The sequence below is a fragment of the Delphinus delphis genome, chromosome 1 (genome assembly GCF_949987515.2).
Source record: "Delphinus delphis chromosome 1, mDelDel1.2, whole genome shotgun sequence".
Lineage (NCBI taxonomy): Eukaryota > Metazoa > Chordata > Mammalia > Artiodactyla > Delphinidae > Delphinus > Delphinus delphis.
In genome coordinates this window covers 87,420,386-87,443,451 of record NC_082683.1, presented here as the reverse complement: position 1 = coordinate 87,443,451, position 23,066 = coordinate 87,420,386, and the positions used below count along the sequence as shown (strand labels likewise).

The 23,066-nt window shown below is 35.9% G+C and overlaps 1 protein-coding gene across 2 annotated transcripts in view; it reads left to right on the top strand.

Annotated features, from left to right (window-relative positions):
• FRRS1 (ferric chelate reductase 1) overlaps positions 1–23,066 on the top strand; it is a 52,835-nt gene that overhangs the window by 24,664 nt on the left and 5,105 nt on the right. Inside the window, exons 7-14 of one of the 2 annotated variants that reach the window (XM_060026142.1) lie at positions 4,722–4,820; positions 6,013–6,160; positions 14,066–14,179; positions 15,532–15,644; positions 17,345–17,431; positions 21,218–21,315; positions 21,553–21,611; positions 22,435–22,578. In XM_060026142.1, coding sequence (XP_059882125.1) covers positions 4,722–4,820; positions 6,013–6,160; positions 14,066–14,179; positions 15,532–15,644; positions 17,345–17,431; positions 21,218–21,315; positions 21,553–21,611; positions 22,435–22,578 — 862 coding nt within the window. Of the gene's footprint in view, positions 1–4,721; positions 4,821–6,012; positions 6,161–14,065; positions 14,180–15,531; positions 15,645–17,344; positions 17,432–21,217; positions 21,316–21,496; positions 21,612–22,434; positions 22,579–23,066 lie in introns of those variants that run through there. The other variant, XM_060026149.1, reaches the window with a different exon arrangement.

Below are 23,066 nucleotides of genomic sequence, written 5' to 3'. Positions count from 1 at the left end.
ACCTGTATATTTTACTATATAGTTCCAGAATGCGCTCATTATCTTTTTTCATTCAATGAAGGGTATACCTTAAACCTATGAGATAGAAGACATGTCATCGACTTCTAAAAAGAGCATATAAATTATGACTCTTTCCTTTTTAAAGTTGATTTTATGGGAAATTTTATACTTGTTCAAATGATGTTGCAATTGTTCAAAACATTTTGCCCATTTCCGTTTTGTAATTACCATCAGACCTACAGCATATCCTTTTGGGTATTCTCAATTCTGGCAAAAATGAACCTTATGCCTAAGGTGCATAAGGGGGCTGGGTTAAAAATAAAATATGACTGTAAAGCAATAAGGAAAGTTGGTGGCTTGTTGTGTGAATGGAACTGGCTCTGAAGGAAACTCTGAAGATGAATCCAACAAGGGTTAACAATGGTAGCCTTGTTGGAATAAGTGTGTAGCTTCATTATGGTGCATGTCTAAGGTAGGGTACACATTTAGATAGGTGTTCTAGTCACTTCCTTAAAAATATTCTAGTCACTTTGTAGCCAAACTTCATGCAAAAGTATACTAACACATTTCCTTTTCTGGTCACATAAAATCTGTCAGCCAGAGGAAAAGACAGTATTGTTGCAGTGAGTGTTGTGATGAGGCGCCTGCAAGTAGACCAGTTATTTCTAAGTTGTAGGCATAGATGACACAAAAACCTTTATCTCTAATTCAAGATATATTTATCTTACTTAGAAATCTTATGTTTCTAGTATAGTACTCATCAACAGTGTTTATAAAAAAGACTTAATTATGCAGGTGCAGTTGATTTACAGAGAAACCCTATTTGATGATTAAAATCATCTGTACACCTGTTTGCCTAAATTGGGGGGAAAATAAATCATCGTCAAAAATATTTTTGAAGTGGTTGTTTCTATTTTTGATTATTTTAAAAATCTTAGGATATTTTTATGACCTGCTATTTCTTATCAGTATGTAATGTAAATTTAAATACTGAAGGTATCTGATGTTATGAATACTGACTAGATAACCTAAATTATAGCTTTTTCAGTTTGGTTTATAAATTAATGATAGTAGTTGTTTTGGTATTAGAGCTCATCACTAAAATTGGTGAAAGTACAACTATCCATATTTTTGCTAACAGTGACTTGCTAATATCTGAATTTTAACTGAAATTCAAAGTATACACCTCTTCCTCATCTCAGAAATTTTGCTATATGAGATAGAGTATTCAAGTATATACACTATATTAGCTTCCGTTCTCTGCGTTCTATACATAATTTCTCAACACTCAAATTCCAGAACGTTCCCAATCCTGACCTCTCTTGTGTGTGTCCAGATTGGAATTTCCAGCTGCTGGGTGGTCTCTTCCAGCTGAGTACTCTGGACAACACAGACCATCATCTGTAAAACTGAATTTATTATCTACCCTCCTGCTGTCCTTTTGTGTTTCCCATTCTTGATGATCAACAACAATAGTAAAAAAAGCAACTACTATTATCGATTTCTTTCTTCTTTTCAGATACTGTCTGGGGCAATTTAGGGACTATCTCATTCATTGCTGCCACCAACTTCTCTGGTGTTCAAGGAAACTTCGTTTGTGATTTAGATTCTTTTTGTTATTTACCTTTCAGGTGCTTCTTTCTCTCATGCACCCCAACTTTTTGTTTTGAAAAGCCTTAAACCTACATGAAAGTTGAGAGACTAGTACAATGAACACCAGTAAGCCCTTCACCTACATTTGTTGTTTTTTCTCTCTCTCTGTGTGTGTGTGTGTATGTGTAGATTGACTTATTCACTGTATATTAACACGTGTTTCTTTTCCCTGAACTATTTGAAAAATTAAGTTGCAGATATCATGACATTTTAAGTCTAGTTTGCAGCATGTGTTTCCTAAGAAGGATATTCTCCTACAATTATCTATAAGATCACTATCACAATATATAATAATTTTATGCAATACAGCCTATATTCAAATTTCCCCAATTATCCCAGTAAAGTCATATGTATATGTATATTTTAAAAATTTCTGATACAGACTAATCAGTTATCACTCAATGCATTTTACTGGTATATCTCTTTAATCTCCTTTACTTTAGAACTGTTACCCTACCTTTTTTTCTTTTAGGCCAGTTGTTTTGTAGAGTGTCCCACAATTTTTACAATAGACTCAGGTTAATATGGTTTTTGACCACATTTAAGGTAATCTCAATCCTAGCCCCAAAAGCCTTTAGTAGGTAAGGTGAAACTTTAGTAGTTATAGGAAAATGTTTTTTTCTTTAGCATAGTTTCAAAACTCTTCAAAGTCCATTTCTGGCCTTACCCTGTATATATTTTAGCTCACAAAACTACCTGTTTCCTAAAGTTTCCCTATATTTTTTATATTTCTGTATCTTTGGTCCTAGAAGTTCCTCAGTTTGAAAAACTTTTCTCTTAATCGCAGCTCTACCTTATCCACATATATTTTTTATTCTCTAAGGCCTAGTTAATGCTATCTTGTCTGATAAGCCTTTTCAATCCTTTGGCCCTACCTAATTTGTCTTTCCATAGTACTGTGTTTAAATCTCTGTTTTATCATATTTCATGTACTATTTTAACTGTCTCCTCTATTAAAACATAGTCTTTGATTGTAAGAACTATGTTATCATCTTTATTTCCTCCACATGATATTTTCTCATAGAGTGCATTCTAAATGCTGGAATGAGAGGAACAAACGGGGGTAAGAGGTTCTGTCCAATTCAGGGATTTGGTTGAAGCTCCTCATGTGTGTCCTTCCATGCTCCAAATTTGGGGTTTCTACAGCTGCCTGGAGCCTAAGGTTGTCGTAGCTCCTTGTCTTACCCTCATTGTAGAGTAGTGAGAATTGAGAGTTTCCTCTTCTCCATCCCTGTCATCCTCTCCAGTATTTGGGAGGTCTGCCTTAATGACTCAGTTGACTTCTTATCATCACTTTGCCTCAAAATCAACCATTCTGTTATATTAAATTTTGTTTTAAATAACAAGAAAATTCCTATACCTCACTGATGCTAAACATTCTAGAAAACACACATTGTTTGTTTAAATCAGAGATCAGCCAACTTTTTCTGCAGAGGTCCAGATAGCAACCACTTGGGAATTTGTGGGCCATATGGTCTCTGTTGCAGCTACTCAGTTCTGGTGTGATAGTGCTAAAGCAGCTGTAGATTATCCGTAAGTTGGTGGCTGTATTCCAATAAAACTTTATTTATAAACACTGAAATTTGGATTTAATATATTTTTACTTGTCATGAAATATTATTCTTTTAATTAAAAAACAACACATTTAGTATGTAAGCACCATCCTCAGCCTGTGGGCTGTACAAAAACAAGCATCAGGCTGAAGTTGGTTGGTCTGTGAGCTGTAGTGTGTAGCGGTTTAAATTATGACGACTACAAGTTTCTTATCTTGAGTTGCACTAATTCTGATTTGAATATAAGATGTGTAACAGGGAATAATTTCTTTGCTAAGGTTATGTACTTGAGAGTTAAAACTGGAACTTTAAAAAATAAATTTAAAACGTGTTAGAATATCATATTGGTATTCATAGCAAAATTTAAATCATAACTGGTTAGTCTTGGATCTTGTTTAAGGAGTTTAGTGACTAAAGCACATAAAAGACCTTGTTAGATAGTTTATGGAGAGCAGTTTAGAATAGAGGAAAGAACCAAAACTATACGCAAGAATTTAAAATCCAGATTATTCTTTTGTACCGTGACTTAAATGTGCTTTAAAGATGCAGTCTGCCCTCCGATAGTCACTTTAAATAAGATTTAATTTTTAGAGCTAAGGAATGTTGGAGATTAAAGGATAGATAAAAATTAGACTGACAAAGAATGCCCCCTTGAGCTCAGATACTGTGGTCTCAATATGCAGTAGTAAATCTATTAAGTGTGTACAATATTAGCAATATTTGATTATAGTACCTTACATCTTAAAAGTTACCCCCTCAAATCCAATAGAATGCAGTGCACTTACAGTTATTAAAATTGTAGGACACATTTATTTACAAATAAATATCCAGAGCAATGTTTATGAAAAGTTCAGTGAAAAAGGTAACAAAACTTCATATTTTCCCATTTGGGGAGAAAAATAGGTTATAAATACAAATAGGTTCGGATGAATATATACAAAAGCATTAACAGTGGTGTTCAATTGATGATGGGTTATGGGCATATAACCATTGTCTATTTTAATACACTGAAATTTTATTGCTTTTGCATGATAACAATCATTTTTAATTAATATATCAGACAGCCAATTCTTGAGAATTTGTGGTATCGTTTTAAGATTGAGTCAGTAAATTATGTTTTAAAAGCATCGAATACTATTTGATAACATTAGGGACTTTTTTTTTTTTGGATGCGTTGGGTCTTCGTTGTGGCTTGAAGGCTTCTCTCTGTAGTTGCAGCATGTGGGCTTCTCTCTAGTTATGGCATGAGGGTTTTCTTTCTCTAGTTGTGGCGTGCGGGCTCCAGAGCACGTGGACTCTCTCGTTGAGGCGCACAAGCTCAGTAGTTGTGGCGCGCGGGCTTAGTTGCCCTGTGGCATGTGAGATCTTAGTTCCCTGACGAGGGATTGAACCCACATCCCCTGCATTGGAAGCCGGATTCTTTACCACTGGACCACCAGGGAAGCCCCAGGGACTTTTCTTTTTTAAAGAAATGAAATTCCCTTGAACTTTTTCTCACTTGCAATTGTTTTTCAGGGTGATGATGATGCTTATGTGTGTATTCTTGAAGATCAGACTGTGCACATACAACCTTCCCATCTGACAGGGCGAAGTCACCCTGTAATGGACTCCAGGGTAGGTGTGAAAATTCTGAGAATCTCCATCTGGCCGGTCCACCTTCTGGCTATATGGCTGACAGTGGCATGGCTATGCTGCAAGATAGCTTCCAAACCTGCAGTTAGCAGCAGAGACCAAACAGGGGCCTGGCAGCAGGGTTCCTCTCTTACTATAATCTGGGAGAAGCCTTTCTGCGTTTTATTTTTAACATATATATATATGTAAATTGTGTATATTTAAGGTGTACAACATGATGTTTTGATATCCTTCTACATAGTGAAATGATTACTAGAGTCAAGCTAATAAATGTATCCATTGCCTCACATAGTTACTTTTTCTTTGTGATAAGAGCACCTGAAATCTTCTCTCTTAGCAAATTTCCAGTATATAGTACAGTATTAACTACAGATACTGTGCCCTTTTTCTATGCTTTAGAAAGCATAAGAAAAGTTTCTCTTTGAGGAAAAGATGAATTCTTGCTTGTGTTACTTAAATCCTTTTATTAATGCATCTTACAAAAAATATTTTATGGTTTATTAAGAGGGTCATCAGCCCCATTTCCAAAACTTACAGACAGATTTTTAAGAGGCTTATGTAAGTGACACAGAATTTCTTGATTGGTGAGAAAGAGGTGCACATATGGTAGGTACTGGTTCAGTGCCTTGGGCACTTGTCTTAAGTGCCCGTTGTTGGCACCTGTGCCAAAGATGGCCTATTTCTGGTAGAGAAGTGTCATTTTCACATGGCAACTGACAAGCAAATGAGCTCTGATGGAGCAGTAGCTATCATCTAATGACATGTTTTGTTCTCTGCATAGCTTTCTCATGGGGTTGGAACTTCTCCCCATTTGCATGTTGCATTTTGGCCACGAGAGTATTACACTTGCTAAGTGTTTCCTCAGTGTTGTTGATTGTATATTGGTGGCCAGATGAAGTTAGTACATCTGCCAAAGTTTCTAGCCTAGGTAGTAAAAATACTATCTTTGCCAAGTGGGATAAAGACAAATAAACTGGGAGAATATGTTTCTTGTACTCTTCAAAGAGGAAGTGGGAAAACAATGACGCTGCAGACAAAACATGAACAGGGGAACTTAGGGAAAGGAAATTGAACAGGTCAGGATTTTGATCATATCTTATCATATCTTATTGATCATATCATATTTAGCAAATCTTTGGAAGGTGCTGAGAAGACCCATTGTATGTGTTTGCAGGATCCTCTTGAGGATATGGCTTGGAGGTTGGCGGATGGTGTTATGCAGTGTTCTTTCAGAAGAAGCATTACCTTTCCTGGGGTTAAGAATAGATTTGATCTAAATGCAAGCTACTACATATTTCTAGCAGATGGTGCAGCTGATCATGGTAAGTATATTGATAAAAAACTACCTTTTAAAGGTTTTTTTCGCTCACTTTATTCCCTTCCCTCTTTTTTTGGGGAGACTATGGTAATTGCTCTTTTTTAAGATATACATTTGTGGGTAAAGAGTTATTAAACCCTCTTCCATTTTTGCCTGACAATTTGACTTTGGTTGACCTTCTAGCTTTGTTCCCCTGGAAACTAGGTAAAGGTAGTGTTTACTGGGTTATAAGGCAATCTGCTTATGATAAAAGTGATTTCTGGCTGGTAGACTGCATTTGGACCAGGAGTAAATACCTAGTAAGAAGCCATGTCTTTGGGCTTCCCTGAGTGCAGTGACATTGGCAGATCCTTTGCAGGGATGCTAGAAGCAGGACTTTGGGGTTATTGCGGAGATATCGGCTCTTGTGGATGCCCTATCCAGTATGAATCTCACCGCCTTGGACCTGAGCTTTCTCCAGGGAGGTAGAGAGGTGTAAAGAGAATAGCTCCTGGACAGCTGAGTGAGCTTCCACAGGACCTCCCTTTGAAAAAGAATGCCTCATGGTGCCCTGCAGGTGTGCTGTGTTTCCTGTCCCATGTCCTTCTCAATCAGTCTGATGCCAAGTGTAGCCTAAGGTAGTTTTATGAGTTTGAATGTTTAGTTTATACTTAAGACTGCCCTGGTAGGTACTGCAACACATATTAATAAGAATAATTAGATTTTGTTTAAGGTCTTGGCTAATGATATTCTGAAGAACTGCAGGAAATGCCAAGGTAGTGTAATATGTAGTGACTCATCTCCCTGGAGATAATACTACCCCCAGACTTTGAGCATATGGCCTACTTTGAAAATGGTGAAAAGCTGAGCATATAGAATGGAAGGATGAGGGTGAGGTAAAAGAGGAGCAGGAACAGAAATGTGGTACAGGCAGAATTGTGAAAAGCCTTGCGTATTCTATCATGTGGTTTATTTTTTTATTTTTTATTTTTTTTGCCGGACGCGGACCTCTCACTGTTGTGGCCTCTCCCGTTGCGGAGCACAGGCTCCGGACGCACAGGCTCAGCGGCCATGGCTCACGGGCCCAGCCGCTCCGCGGCATGTGGGATCTTCCCGGACTGGGGCTCGAACCCGTGTCCCCTGCATTGGCAGGCGGACTCTCAACCACTGCGCCACCAGGGAAGCCCAATCATGTGGTTTATTTTTAATTGAAGTATAGTTGATTTACAATGTTGTGTTAGTTTCTGGTGTATAGCAAAGTGATTCAGATATATATATACATATATATATATATATATATGTATATATATATACTTTTTCAGATTCTTTTCCATTATAGTTTGTTACAAGATATTGAATATAGTTCCCTGTGCTATGCTGTAGGACCTTGTTGTTTACCTATTTTATATATAGTAGTTTATATTCTCTCATGTGGTTTAAATTTTGTACTATAAGTAAAGTAGGGATTCAAAAGGTTTTAAAGCAGGACAAAATATCAACTCAGTGTTAGAGAAAATTTAGGAATATTTGCAGCTTTAGTTGTGGATGATATGTTTGGTTATCTTAGTCAAATCATGTATTCTTACTTGCACCAGCAACAGCAAATGTAGCTGGAAATAATTTCCTGGTTAAATGATAATAATGAACAAAAATTACTTAGTACTTAATGAGTGCCAGTTGCTGGCTCAGCACTATCATTAAGGTTTTCATTTTTATCTTCATAGAAACCTACATAAGATAAGTACTATTATTAACCTTATTTTATCTGGCAGGAAACAGGCTTAGAGAGGTTAAGTCATTTGCCCAGACAAGTAAATGGTAGAGTTGGAATTTGAACCTGAACTCTTTGACCTCAGAGCCCAAGTGTTTCACTTTCTAACATGAGAAATGTGGGAAATGAATTTTTAAGGAGAAGGTCAAATATTTGCATTTTTAAACAAATATTTCTAAAATGCAGGTTATTGTCTTATTGTTATTATTGCAGCTGTCACTTATTGTATATTACATATATCTCACTTATTTCTCACAGAGGCTTTGTAAATAGATATTATGTTGCCCATTGTAGAGATAAGAGAACTGGGGCCTAGAGTGGTGAAGTAACTTGTTCAAAATCAAACAAGTAGCAGAGTCAGGAATTAAACCCAACTCTGTTGCAATTACAGGAGTTGTACCCTTTTCATCATATCAAACGGCTTCCTTTTGTGCCCAGCATGTTATAGGTGCTCCATAAATGATTACTGACTTGAATGGATGACAAATTGCTAGGAGATTTTAACAGTTTGCATTTGTACTTTAAAAAAGTTTATACTTAAAAAGTTTATACTTTAAAAGAAAAGCAGTGTCATTTAAATGGGTGAATTCTGTTGTGCAATAAATTATGTGTGGTTTTGGGTGTATGGTGATGCCAAAAATTTCTTCTTAGGCCAGCATTGTAGAATTTGGAATGCATTTTCTGATAGAAACAATATGTTAAGTAATAGTTCTAACATTTTCCTGGAAAAACCTAGTTTGTGGATGATTCATGTACAGAATAGAGCACTGTTTTATCTCCCTTTCCTGCTGGTGTTGCTGTGCTCGTGGCATGGCAGGGAGAATCTCTACCTTGTGTTTTGTGGTGTTTCCCAAAGCATGGGGCTCAAATAACCTGCTTCAGAACCATCTGGAATGACTGCTCAAAAGGCAGTTTCCCTAGCTCCATCCCACACTCTCTGTTGTTTGTGCTTGAAATCTGCATTTTAACAAGCATTTCAGGTAATTGTTCTGTATACTGTGGTTCGATAACTTACTGCTCTAGGACAATGTTCTTCCAACGAAGGTGTACATATTGTAAGGTAGTCCAGGGGATACAGAAAACAATACCAGAACTTTTTTCTTAGATTTATTTTATCTCACTAAAAATTTCTATTTTAATCATGTTCATAATGTGTTAAAACAATAGTACATAAATACATTTATTAACATAAATATACATATGTCACAGACTCATTTTTGTTTTTTTTAAATTTTAAAAATTATTTATTTTATTTTTTTTGACCGTGTTGGGTCTTTGTTGCTGTTCCTGGGCTTTCTCTAGTTGCGGCGAGCGGGGACTACTCTTCCTTGCGGTGCGTGGGCTTCTCATTGTCGTGGCTTCTCTTGCTGTGGAGCGTGGGCTCTAGGCACGCGGGCTTCAGTAGTTGTGGCACGCGGGCTCAGTAGTTGGGGCTCGTGGACTCTAGAGCACAGGCTCAGTAGTTGTGGAGCTCAGGCTTAGCTGCTCCACGGCATGTGGGATCTCCCCGGACCAGGGATCGAACCTGTGTCCCCTGCGTTGGCAGGCGGATTCTTAACCACTGCATCACGAGGGAAGCCCCCCATTTTTTTTTTTTAACTGGTGGAGTGCAAAGCAACAAAACAAAACCTCAAAAAAACAAATCTAAACGTTACCGCTTCAGGGAATTCACTTTCTAGTTCCCTTGTATTGGGGAACAAAGTACAGTTACCACATAAATCAACTGTCACTTCTGATATCTAGTCATATGTATGTGGATCATTTATATGCTGCACACTGCTTAAAAGCAGTGAGACTTTGTGAGGTTGAAACCATTTTTCAAAGCAGTCATATAATCTCTGTAACCCATATTAATGTAGAATGAGGTCGTCCTGGGCAAATCTGTTTCTCAGGAGGCATTGTTTACTGGCAGTCTGAAGGTCAGAGGGAACACCATGGTGAGTCAGATGCTTCAGATGATTCTTAAAGACTATGCCAAGCTCTGAAGGATGCTACATTATTAGTAAAAATAGAAAAATTAACTACTTTCTTCATCCAAATATGCAAAAGTGATTCAGCAAGAGTGATCAAAACTAAAATACAGGGCAAATTGCTTAACATTTTCAGATTTCAGATAACTTTTCAGGTTTTCATTTTCTACTAATTTTTCATGTTATCCTTATTTTTGCTGTAAGCTAGCACATAATTATCTTTCTGTTCTTTTTCTAACTGCTGAGGTTTTTTTTCACCCTTTCACAGGTAATTTTATTCTCTTCTCTGGGTGTCAACAATGCTCATAGATTGGAATTTGAAACATTCAGAAAACAGATACCTGAATATTGTCACATTTCTTTACATCACAATTTAATAACTATTGAACATTCATGTCTACTAAATGCAACGAACAAAACAGTATAAATTTTTACCCGATTCCCTTGTAAACAAGACTGGTGAAATCCATTGGTGACAAATGGAATTAATGCATTACACAAAGTCAGTGAGGAAAAAAACCTTCCCTGTGAGTAAATTATTCTGTTTATAAATAAACTCTGATTTTTTTTTCAGCACACATTTACAGACCTGATCAATGAAAAGAAACAAGATATGTATTTTCCTTTAAAAAGAAAATGTTGAGAAATGGCCCACAATGGGAAAAGTCACCTAGGAAGAGGGGTCAGAAGCAAACTAAAGATAATTGAGAGTTGAAAGTACTGTCATATTTAGTAAAACAAATTTAAAACGTTTTTCTAACTGCTGTTTTGCCCCCAGAAAGCTGACTTTATCCTATCATGAAATAAGCAGTCATGTGAAATGCTGAGTGTTTGAACTGAAAGATAGAACTCACTTGGGTGAATAAGTAATTCCCAATTTGGAAATCTACCAATTTAAATAATTAATGAAGTAGAGACCCTGTTATCACATGACCTGTTATTTTGACAATTTAGGAATAATACTGTGGAGCCGTGTACTACACATGAACCCAACGTTCCTTAGAGCATAACGCCTAAATTATAATGGAGCCATACCGTGGAACTTCAAAATTATGATGGACTTCTGCTTTAATGAAGGTTAAGTTCATCTTAGCCCATGGCTCCATGGTGAATCAGAGTTTAAAAACACTTTTCTTCCAACTTGACTCTCAGGCTGTTAGGAATGTGGTCTGGTTTTTATCACTACCACTCTACTAATACAGTATTTTTATATTCTTCAGTGAGTTTCTTGTCATTTTCAATAGTTTTTTTCATTCTTTTCTTTTTGACATTTTTGTAGCTTCTGATAGTTATTGTCTCTTTCTTCTTGATACAGGTCTCTAGGTGTTCACGATATAAAACTCTTCTCGTTTTCTGCTTTATCTCGGATCTTCTCTGTAATAACAAGCCATGATATAATAGTTCACCAAATGAATAACCTGGTATCCAAACAGCAGTTTTGAATAGTCCATTTTCTCTCTTCTGTTTCAAAAGCCTTTTTATTATACACTAAGAATCTTTCAGTAAATCAAATTGTTTATAGTTTATTCTTCCAGTGATCTGTTTGTCTATTATGCACTGGTTGAAATTACCATAGCTTAATAATAGGTTGTGAATTTTGATAAAGCATGATACCCCTCCTAGCCTTCTTTATCAGGAATTCAGGAATTCTTGCCTCTTCCTTGTGTATCGGCTCTTCTAGATAAAATTCAGAAATGATTTATCAAATTTCATTAAAAATCCTATTGGAGTTATGACTGGAATTGAAATGAAATTTTAGATTAATTTGTGGAATAATCAACGTCCTTGAGTCTTCCTATCCAGGAGTATATTGGGATATTTCATTTATTCAGATCCTGTGGTTTTCTTCATATCTTCCTGTAGGGCTTATTTATTTATGTTACTTTGTTCCTATGTATTTTATAGATTTCTAATACAAACTATTGTGAATGGGATTATTTTTTCTTACATTTTCTAAATTTGTTGGTGTATAGGAAAGTTATTGATCTTTGAATGCTTATCTTGAATGTAGCCACCTAGTTTTCCAGTTGATGGTCTTGGATTTTCTAGATGAAACATCATATCTTGTGCAAATAATGACAGGCATAGTAGCCCTCATTTTCTTTCTTTCCTTGTCTCACTGCATTGCTTACTTCTCCCAGAAAAATGTGGAATGGCAGTGGTGATATGGTAAGTATTCTTATCTTATCCCTGATTTTGATGGGAATGCTTCTGATATTCAGTGTCGTGTCATATTTTTCTGGTGGATATATTTTATTGTGTTTAGGAAATATTCTGTTCCTAATGTTACAAAGAGTTCATGTCATGGATGTGTGCTGAAGTTTATCATTACTTTTGTAGATTTCTGAATGGTGAACAATCCTCACTTTCCTGGGATGAAAGTCATGTCTTATTATTCTTATTATTGCATAATTGATTTAATTCACCAATATTTTATTTAAGCTTTTCACATCTATATTCATAAATGATTTTGGTGTATGGTCATAGGATTCTGTGCGTTTGTGTGCGTGTGCATGTTGGCCTCATTTTGGTTTCAGTGTTATGATAATCTCATAGAAAGAACTCAAGAAGAGTTTAAATAAACATGAATTTTTAAAGTTAAAAAAATTTTTAAATGGTATGATAGAACTCATCCACATAACAGCCTGAGACTTTAGGAATGGAAATATTTGACTAATAAAATAAATTTTTATTGTTATAATTCTCCAGAGTTACTACTACTTTGATCAATTTTTGTAATTCTAGATTTTCTCAGAAATTCGTCCATTTTATTTAGATTTTGAAATATTTTTGGCTGACTTAAAGTTGTATATAGCATTTTCACATAATTTTAAAGAATATGTTCTATATCAGCAGCTACGTCACTGTTTTCATTTCTAATATTGTTTGTGATATTTCTTTTTACCTTGTGGTCAGATTGTCAAAAAATCAATCGATTTTATTGGCCTTTTACAGAATTGATTTTTCTCATTTTTAGACTTACTGGTTTGTTAATTTCTACCTTTATTTTTAATCAATCCTCCTTTTTGGTTTTCTGGGTTATGTTTTGTTTTAAACACATCTTGACTTAAATGATTATTTCAATACTTTAAAGTCTTTTTATATGTTTTTAAGGAAATGCTTTTAAGATGATTAAAAACTTCTTTTGAATAGTACCTTAATTACATCACATGTGTTTTGGTATGAAGTGCCTTCAATGTTACTCGTTTTAAGAAGACTTGTGATTTAAGTTTTGATTTCCTATTTAACCCAAGGGTTATTTAGAAGAGGAGTTTCTTTTTTTTTTTGCGGTACGCGGGCCTCTCACTGTTGTGGCCTCTCCCGTTGCGGAGCACAGGCTCAGGATGCGCAGGCCCAGCGGCCATGGCTCACGGGCCCAGCCGCTCCGCGGCATGTGGCATCTTCCCGGACCGGGGCACGAACCCGTGTCCCCTGCATCGGCAGGCGGACTCTCAACCACTGCGCCACCAGGGAAGCCCTAGAAGAGGAGTTTCTTAAATATCTAGCTGGACCATTTTTTCCTAGCTTTCTGTTGTTAATTTGTTTCATTTTAGATAGATAATATAACCTATATAAATATTTCTTTTTGGAAATCATTGAGATGTAGTCTGTGATCTAACACTTATTTGTTTGAAATAAAGATTCATATATATCTCATATCAAATTTCTTAATTATTTTTATTCTTTTTGACACTTGCATTGTATTCTAAAAACAATGTATTTTCCATAATTTATTTACTCATTCTCCTAATGATGGACATTTAGCTTGTTTAAATTTTTTTTTAGCCAGTGTAAAAAGAAAGTATCTATTAACATGCTTATAGATATACCTTTGGTTAAAAATATACCTTTGGTAAATATTTCTGTAAGATAGATCCCCAGAATGAACACACACCCATACATACCCATATACACAGACTAATTGAAATAATTCTATACATGCACAGATTTAATTTTATACATAATGAATATTATTATATACTAATACTACATATATTTATATTATATTAATACATGTGTATTAATATAATATCAATATATAATAGTATATATATCTATCATGTCTATTGAAATTTATTTATTTTTTATTACCTTAAGAAATTTTGTTTCCATGCCATGCCATTGTCTCTCCATTCCTTCTCTCCTGAGAAAGTAATTCATCTTCTTTTTTTTTGTTTTTAAATTTCAGGTCGGATTCATAAGCATTCTCAGCAGCCTTTGATTACATATGACAAATACAATGTGACAGGCTATCCAGAGAACATAGGAGGATCCCATTCTTTATTCCTTCTGAAGGTTCATGGTAAGTTACATGTGTAATATTATTACTGCTTTGTGGAATATACTTAACTTTGTGGAATAAATTTAGTGCTGGCTAGATTGAGAATGGTACCAGGCATAATTTAGCAAACGTTCATAAATCAATAACATTTGTAGGTAGCATAAACAATAACATTTGCAGGTAGCATTATCTATTTTAATGTTTGATAATTTTTATTAAAAATGAAGAGTAGGAATAATTCAGTGGTTTTAACCCTGACTGCATATTAAAATCACCAGAGGAGTTTTTAAGACATCTGTAATTTTTAAAAAGTACGATAGTCATCTCTAATTGCAGCCAGGATTGAGTATCATTGGGTTAATTAATTTAACTTTTATGAGACATTAATTATACCATTTATTAAAAATTGCTAATAAAAGAGTGGTTTGTGATTGTTTAATTATAATAGTAGTTTGGTTTCAAAAATACAATTTTTTTGTTGAAGAACTGATCAATGTACAAGTATTTGAGGGTATACAAAGAACTCAGTGCTATACTTAGGTATTATATACTTAAAGTGATGAAGGGAACCAAGTTGGAAGAGCAGTAGCCTAGAAATAAGGCTCTGATGTACTCTGGTTCTACAAGTGAAAGTTGATTCCATTTGAAAAGTAGTCCAGTTGATTATTGAAAAACGGGATTGAAAAATAGGGAAATAGTGTAAGTGTATACTATACTATACTATTGTAATGTATTAATATTGGTGGGAACTTTCCTTAATTGGTGTATTTCCTTTATATTCTCCAGAGTTATCCATTCTAGTGAGAGTTTCAATAAAGCTTGAAGCTATCTTTATTGTTGCTATTTTGCTTCTACCAGTAGCTCTAGTTGAACAGTAATTGGATTCAGAAGTAATGTGCCTATTTGTTTTCCATTATTTTTTGGAGTGAAATGTGAGAAGATTCTGAGATAAGTTCAGAAAGGCTGTATAACTTCAGACAGTATAATTATTAAGAGCACAGTTATTCAAACCAGCCTGGGTTCAAATTCCAGCTCAGTAACCTTGGGCAAGTTACTTAACTTCTCTGTGCTTTCCTTCTCCATACAGCAAAACTGGAATAATAATTATACTTTATAGGAATTGTTGTAAAGATCAATTAGATTAATACACATAAAGCACTCAGAGACAGTGCTTGGCACGAAATAAGAGCTTTGGAAGTGTTAGCTATTAGAAGTAGTAGTGGTGGTGGTAAAAGCATTGATATTTAGGTTATGTTTATGTCAGCTGAATGTATTTTTGTTGGCTATTTACATTTTCTATGCATTTAGCTTGGTCATTTAAGAGACAGCTTAATTAGACTGTGTTGTCAACCGTTGCATTTTCTCACCTGTAGGTGCCTTAATGTTTGTGGCATGGATGACTACAGTTAGCGTAGGTGTACTGATTGCCCGGTTCTTCAAACCTGTTTGGTTAAAGCCTTTATTTGGTGATGCAGCTTGGTTTCAGGTAGGTGGAGAAAAAGGTTAATGCAATTTCCATATTATTTGAACATTGCAACATGAAAACACATGAAGTAAGCGGATTTTTTTTTTTGTTTATGTATGGTTATAGTTGTAATTTTGGAATCCTCATAATTTCTTTTTGCTCTTTGGTTTCCTAACCAACTGAGAATAGACACAAGGTACTTGATGGAAAAAAAAAATAAAGACAGCTCTATGAAGGGCCAGGCTGGATTGGAGAATGTATCAGTGCCATGTGCGTTTCTTTGGAACATGGATTTTGGGACCCAAACGATCTTGAGTTACATGTCTAGTTGCAGAAGAAGAGACTAGAAGGACATTTACCCACTGCACTGAGTACAGATGGGCTGAGGAAGGCAGCAGAGAAGAAGAAAGAAATAGTGGGTGCTTACTATGTTGCAAAGCAGTGGTCTGTCCTCTGGTTGATGGGCCAGTGAATGTTAGGCTGTCCCTAGCTCACCAGTCAAGATCATGTATCTCCTGTGTGGATGGGAAGAGAAATTAAAAGTGTCCTTTTTAATGCTGTCCCTTCCCGTGGGATGAGGAGGCAGTCTTTTAATAGAAACATGAGCAAGAGTCAATAAATACCCCTCAAGACAAAACAAAACAAACCTTTATCTTTCATTTGTCATGGAGTATAGATATTTGCACATATAGTGGAAGATCAATGACTATGTGTTGAGATAGAATGTACATGTCTGCTTATAGAAAAAAATACTGCTTATTGGAACAGTTTTGACTTTATAAGAGGTATTCTTGAAAATTTATATAAATTTGTAGCTTTTAAGATTTACCTTATCTAAAATTGTTTCTCACTTTTGGCTGGCAGTGTTAATCTGTTCTATTTGTTCTCAGTAATGACTGCTATATCCTTGCTCCTGTCTCTGCCTTTGATTGCTCTCTCTCTCTCTCTCCCCTCTTCTCATGTGGATATTCCCAACTGGAAAACTCTTTATGTCTCCTCTTTACCAATTCAAACCCTCCACTGTCTTTAAAACTATGGTGTCTATATGTATATAGGGTGACTATATGTTCTACTTTCTGCTGATGTGTGTATATATATATATGCACACACCCCCCATATATGTCTCTGTGTGTGTGTGTGTGTGTGTGTGTGTATCTATCTATCTGTGTATATAGTGATTATATGTCCTACATTCTCTGGGATAGTTTTTGTTTGCACCAGTTATCCTCACATAATCAACTAACAGTGCCCATTTTCACTCTCGGTATTCTCCTCATTTGGATAATGAATTACACATTTCAAATATGTTCTCTTATCTGCTCAATTAAATCCCAGACTCCCCAGGAAACAGTACGTTCTGTTTCCTTGCAGTTTCATTGTATCCAAGCACTGTGCTTGGTGGTGGAACTTAATAAATGTGTTTGGAAGAAAATGATGGACTTGGCAAGTAAGTGCTCTGTGTGTGTGAAACATCCATTCCTGCTGTTCTGGGCAGGTGGATTCTTGGCAGATGCTTTAGAATGATGAGGTTGGCAGCTTAGGCTTTTCTTTAAAGTTCAGTGGAATAGTAAGATTTTTGTTTTTAACTGACCACAAATTGTGGCTAGGTGTCAATTGAATGCATGCCTTCTGTGAATCTCATCCCATGACCTTCATAGTGACGTCAACTCCTTTCTCTTATGTAGTTAACTCTCTTCTCATTTGTGATTTCATCCTTGCAGGTACATCGAATGCTCATGCTTACTACTTCTGCCCTCACTTTCATTGCTTTTCTTCTGCCTTTTATTTACAGAGGAGGCTGGAATTGGGTAAGTAGATCTTAAAAAGAATGTTTTTATTCTATTTATATGTTTAAAATTCATTTTGGTGCCAAAGGAGATTGCTGTTTTATTCTCAGATGATGGGTAAAAAGATATTTCTGCATGTATCCCTCTTTCCTTCCTTTTTGAATCATCTGATGACTATTTCACATGGTTGGTGGTCAGGGATGAAGTGAGAATGTAAGTGCAGATTACTTGGTAATGGAATGTACTTTTAGACTGCCTCAAATTTTAAATATACACTATATAGCTTTAATAAATTTTCTTGCTATAGAATGGTACAAATTGAAAGCATTATATCTGAGGAACATGAACACTGTAAGTGGTTTTCTCTAACTAATACTATGACTATCACTAAGCTAACATTAGTTGCATTCCTACTGAACAAACTGTGCTAAGTGCTTTACATGTGTTATCAAATTTAAACCTCAAATGAAGTTGTTATTGATAATAATCCCATGTCACAAATGAAGAAACTGAGGCTTATTCTCAAATGTGTATCTCCAGCTTGGACCTCTACCCTGATTGAGACTCACACAAACAGCTGTCTACTCAGGAACTCAACTTGCATGTCTAAGGCACCTCAATCGGAGTTCCTGACCTCTCCTCCCAATCTTGCTCCATGTGCTGCCATCCCCATATTAGTTGTTTGCAGTTCCCTTCTTAGGCCAAAACATTGGAATTATTCTTAACTTTGCTCTCACGCCCCATGTCAAATCCGTCAGGAAATCCCATTGGCTTTACATGTCAAAAACACCACTTTTCACCATCACTGGCACTACTATGTGGCTTCGAGCCACCATCATCTTCTGCCTGGACTTTTTTGCAGGCGGCACCTAATTGATCTCTCTACTTCAACCCTTGCTCGTGTACAATCTGTTTTCAACCAAGAAGCAGAGCGATTTTTAAAAAATGTAAATCAGATGAGGTCATTCCTGTGCCCCAAACTGGTTTCTCTAATGCCTCTCAGTTTTTCTCAAAGTTAAAACCAAAGTCCTCCATGATTGGCTCCCAGTTACTCTCTGAATTGATCTGCTCTTTTCCTCATCCAATAGCTCATTTCATTTCACACTGGGCTAATGCTAGGTATGCTCCTGCTTTATAGTCTTTTTTTTTTAATTAATTAATTTATTTATTCTGCTTTATAGTCTTTGCAAAGATTCTTCCTTCTGCCTTGGTCATGCCTCCTCTACTCCCTCACCTTCTTCAAGTCTTTGCTCAAATAATAGCTTCTCAAAGAGCCCTGCTCTGCTTCATTTTTTTTCCTGAAGCAATCTTTACCTTACGTCGTTTCAGATAATTTACTTAAATATTATATCTTTTCTTTGTCCGTCTTCTCACACTAGTATGTGAACTCCATGAGAAGACAGGATATTTACTGGTATGTTTGCTACTGTATCTCTAACACCCAGAACAGATTCTGGCACATGAGATATTCAGTAGATATTTATGGAATGAATGAATGAGGCTTATTGAGAATTGGAGATGTACCTAAGGTCAGAGCCTGTGCTTCCATTATACTCTTCTAGTTTAAGAGCCAGTCAGAATTTGATACTAAAATTTAATATTTCCGTTTGGGCTGTTGCTACAAGGGCTAAGATTGATGACTCTTGGGTCACAATATTATTAGGAAACCTCTTTTCTGCTTTTTAGGTAGTTTATAGATTGATCAACCTATTTTTTTTTAAATTTTATTGGGGTATAATTGGTTTATAATGTTGTGTTAGTTTCAGGTGTACAGCAAATTGAATCTGTTACACATATATATATATCCACTCTTTTTTAGATTCTTTTCCCATATAGGCCATTACAGAGTACTGAGTAGAGTTCCCTGTGCTCTACAGTAGATCCTTATTAGTTATTTATTTTATATATAGTAGTGTGTATATGTCAATCCCAATCTTCCAGTTTACCCCTCTTCCCCCACCCCCTGGTAACTGTAAGTTTACCTTCTACATCTGTAACTCTATTTCTGTTTTGTAGATAAGTTCATCTGTACCCTTTTTTTAGATTCCGCATATAAGCAATATCATATGATATTTGTCTTTCTCTGACTTATTTCACTCAGTATGACAATCTCTAGGTCCATCCATGTTGCTGCAAATGGTGTTATTTCATTCTTTTTTTATGGCCGAGTAATATTCCGTTGTATATATGTACCACATCTTCTTTATCCATTCCTCTGTTGATGGACATTTAGATTAGATTCCATGTCCTGGCTATTGTAAATAGTGCTGCTATGAACACTGAGGTGTATGTATCTTTTCGAATTATGCTGTTCTCTGGATATATGCCCAGGAGTGAGATTGCTGGATGGTATGGTAGCTCTATTTTCAGTTTTTTTAAGGAACCTCCATGGCCAACCTAATTTTTTTTTAAAGGAAATTATGAAGATTTTCTGATATGACTCAAGATATTGAAACTTTATTTTATCCAGGTACTTGGACAAGCGTAATACTTATTTTGTAAACTTTGTAGTTTGTAGTCTTTGCAGTTTATGACTATGGTAGTAAAAAGGTTAAGAGCACAGTTGTACAGCCAGACTGCTTGGATTCAAATCCTCATGTCATCATTTATTACTTGGGACACCCTGGGCAAGTTGCTTCACTTCTCTGTCCCTCGGTTTACTCAAGTGGGGATAGTAGAGTAGCTATCTTATAGGCTTTCTGAGGGTTGAGAGTTAATTAACTGAAAGCACTTAGGATAGTCCCAGCACATTCTAAATATATAAGAATTTTGTTGCTGCTGTTACTGTTTTTTATTAGAGAGAGGCACTTTCCATCTCCAGGGTCCAGGTTATAACTTATCTGTGTATAACTGAGTCCATGACTTGAAAGTTTTATAGTGCTCTTCTGTCAACTTTTAGTTCCTAATTTGCAAAATCGTCCTATCTTGGCTTGGAAACCACTATGTCCTTGTTCTAGATCACAGGTTTTAGAGCCTTCCCAAGCATGGGAGTCAGTGACAACAGACTGTGATATCCCTCTATTTAAACGTGTAACGTATTAGAGCATCTTCTTAATTCTTCTCTTAAGTTTTTAAATGAAATAATTGCGCAAAGTGGTCTAATCCAACTGTCTGCTGTTTTCAGCAGGCACACATCACTGAGGGAGGAGTGTAACCGAAACTGTTGAGATATTGTGTTGATGATTTTTCTTGGTTTAGACCTTCGTTCTGAACAGAGGAGATGAGATTTTAATACAGTGGTTGTGCAGGTTGTTCTCTTGATCAGCAAACATTTATTGAGTGACTAAGGCTCTGTTAAGCATATGGGTTACAAGGAATCAAGTAGAACCTTCAGCTCCAGGAAACATAGAGGTCTGAACAAGTAATTAAAATACACTGGGTTGATTGTTCCTGACATGCAGATACTAACTAGTCCTAGGTGGGCTTCAGATGGCTGTGCTGGTGTTGATGGTCATCTAACATCCTGGTGGGAAGAGGCAGCATTCTGTGCATGGATTCCACCACAACCATTTACACACTGTGTGGCCTTGGATGCATTACTTGATATCTCTGAGCCTCAGTTCCCCCATTTGTAGAAGTGGGATATTGATAACTGTCAAGCATCATAGTGAACATTAGTGATAATATGTATAAAGTATGTGCCTGGTATAGACACTCAGTGAATGGTGCCTGTTATTATAACTATCATTATTAAATGTTTAAAGCTACAGAAAAACGCTAAGAATACATCTGTGTGTATTATTTTTAACCTGAGGGTTTAATCGATCGGCAAGATTGAGACCATTAAAATGATATAACTTTGTTCAGCATGCAGGTTATCACCCATACCTTGGTTGTATAGTGATGATTTTAGCAGTTCTTCAGCTTCTTTCGGCAGCCTTCAGACCACCTTTACATGACCCAAGGTACTTAAGTCTTTATTTATAAATGCTTTTAATGTAGATGTCATTAGTTGGGAAACCAATTCCTTTTTTGCATCTTATAAAATTCAGTGATAAATTATACTTACTTTAAAAGGTTTTAAAATGTATTTCAGATATCTAATTCCTAGGCAATAGGGAAATTACATGCTTTTTATTCTCTTAGGAATTAATTGTAGTTCCATCACTTTCAAGAATACTGACTGGTTCTTTATTTGGTAGAAGGCAAATGTTTAAGTGGACTCATTGGAGTATGGGAACAGCTGCTAGAATAATAGCAGGTAAGTAATTGTGATGCTACTTATTCATATATAATTGCAGGTTGTTTATATTGCAAGTTGTAATTTGGCTTAAATGATTTTTAGATGCATTAGTAATTGGAGTAATTTGCTGTTGAGGAGAAATCAGTCAAACATTGAAATCCAGAAAGTAATTTCTAGAGGTAACTATTTAAGCCATTACTTCAGTTTCAAGGTTTTTAAAATGACTTTAAAACTCTCCTTTTGAGACTTTTTTTTAGCATTTGCCTTTGCCAACAGAATAAGCTATGCTGATGACCAAACATTTAAGCAGCTCAACTTGAGGGTCAGTCGTGGGTTGGGCTGAAGTGGGCTACAGGGTCCCAGCCCTCTGTCTCCAGGTTTTCTCCATGGGGATGGTACCTTCCAGGGAAAGGTGTTTTTCAAAAGTCAAGTATAATTATCCAGTGTACTTTGATGCTTTATGTAAGAAATATCTAAGCTGACACCTCCTACCCTCACATTTCTACAGTCTATAGAAATTCGTGGAAGGGGAGGTATAATCAGAAATGGTTTCCATACGTTTCTCCCTTCCTACATTGCAGACTTAAAACATTTTGAAAAATTTGGGTACCTCTTTTTTAACAATTGGTAGATTGTAATTATAATTTCCCATCTTAGCCTTTCTGGTGTTAAAATTAAAAAAAAGACTAAATTAACTATTTGGTCTTAAATATTAATCTAATTGATATCATAAACTCTTCTAGTATATTTTACTTGATATAATTAGCACACATGCATACATGCATACACGTTACCTCTTGAATTGCATTTGAGTATATGTATTTATTCCTTATGAATGTAGTGGCAACAATGTTCCTGGGAATGGATTTACCAGGATTGAATCTTCCTGGGCCATGGAAAACCTATACAATGATTGGATTTGTAGCCTGGCATGTTGGGACAGAGATTGTTCTGGAGGTACACACTTACCGACTCTCTAGAAAAGGTAACCTGTTGAAAGAGCAGTGTTATGTAGAATCACTTTTATACAAACTGTTGGAATATAATTAGTTTCTTGACACTAATTGTTGACCCTTACATGGTAGCTTACTAAAAGTTTCTCTTTTGATTACTCAGTCTGTGGTAAAAATAGTGGAAAATTTCTGCGTTTGTTTTTTATATTCATTAGTATTAGAATCAGTGAGTAAAATGCAAGGGAAAGAGGTTTTAGGGAAGAGGCCTTCTTTGTAGGTACTTTTTACTTTTCATGCTGGTCTGACTTGGGGCTAGAATGCACTGAGAGCCCTGAATGCCTGGAGCTGAGAGAACCCTGAGATGGAGGAAGAAGAGATGCCCATGGTCAACACAGGGCAAAGCTGCAGACAAATTTTACCTATTTGACAAACTTCCTGTGTGCTGTCACTTAGGTTGCCCTATACATCATATGTAGCCAGCTAACCAGCATGCTAGATAGGAAGGATTTATTTTGCCGGT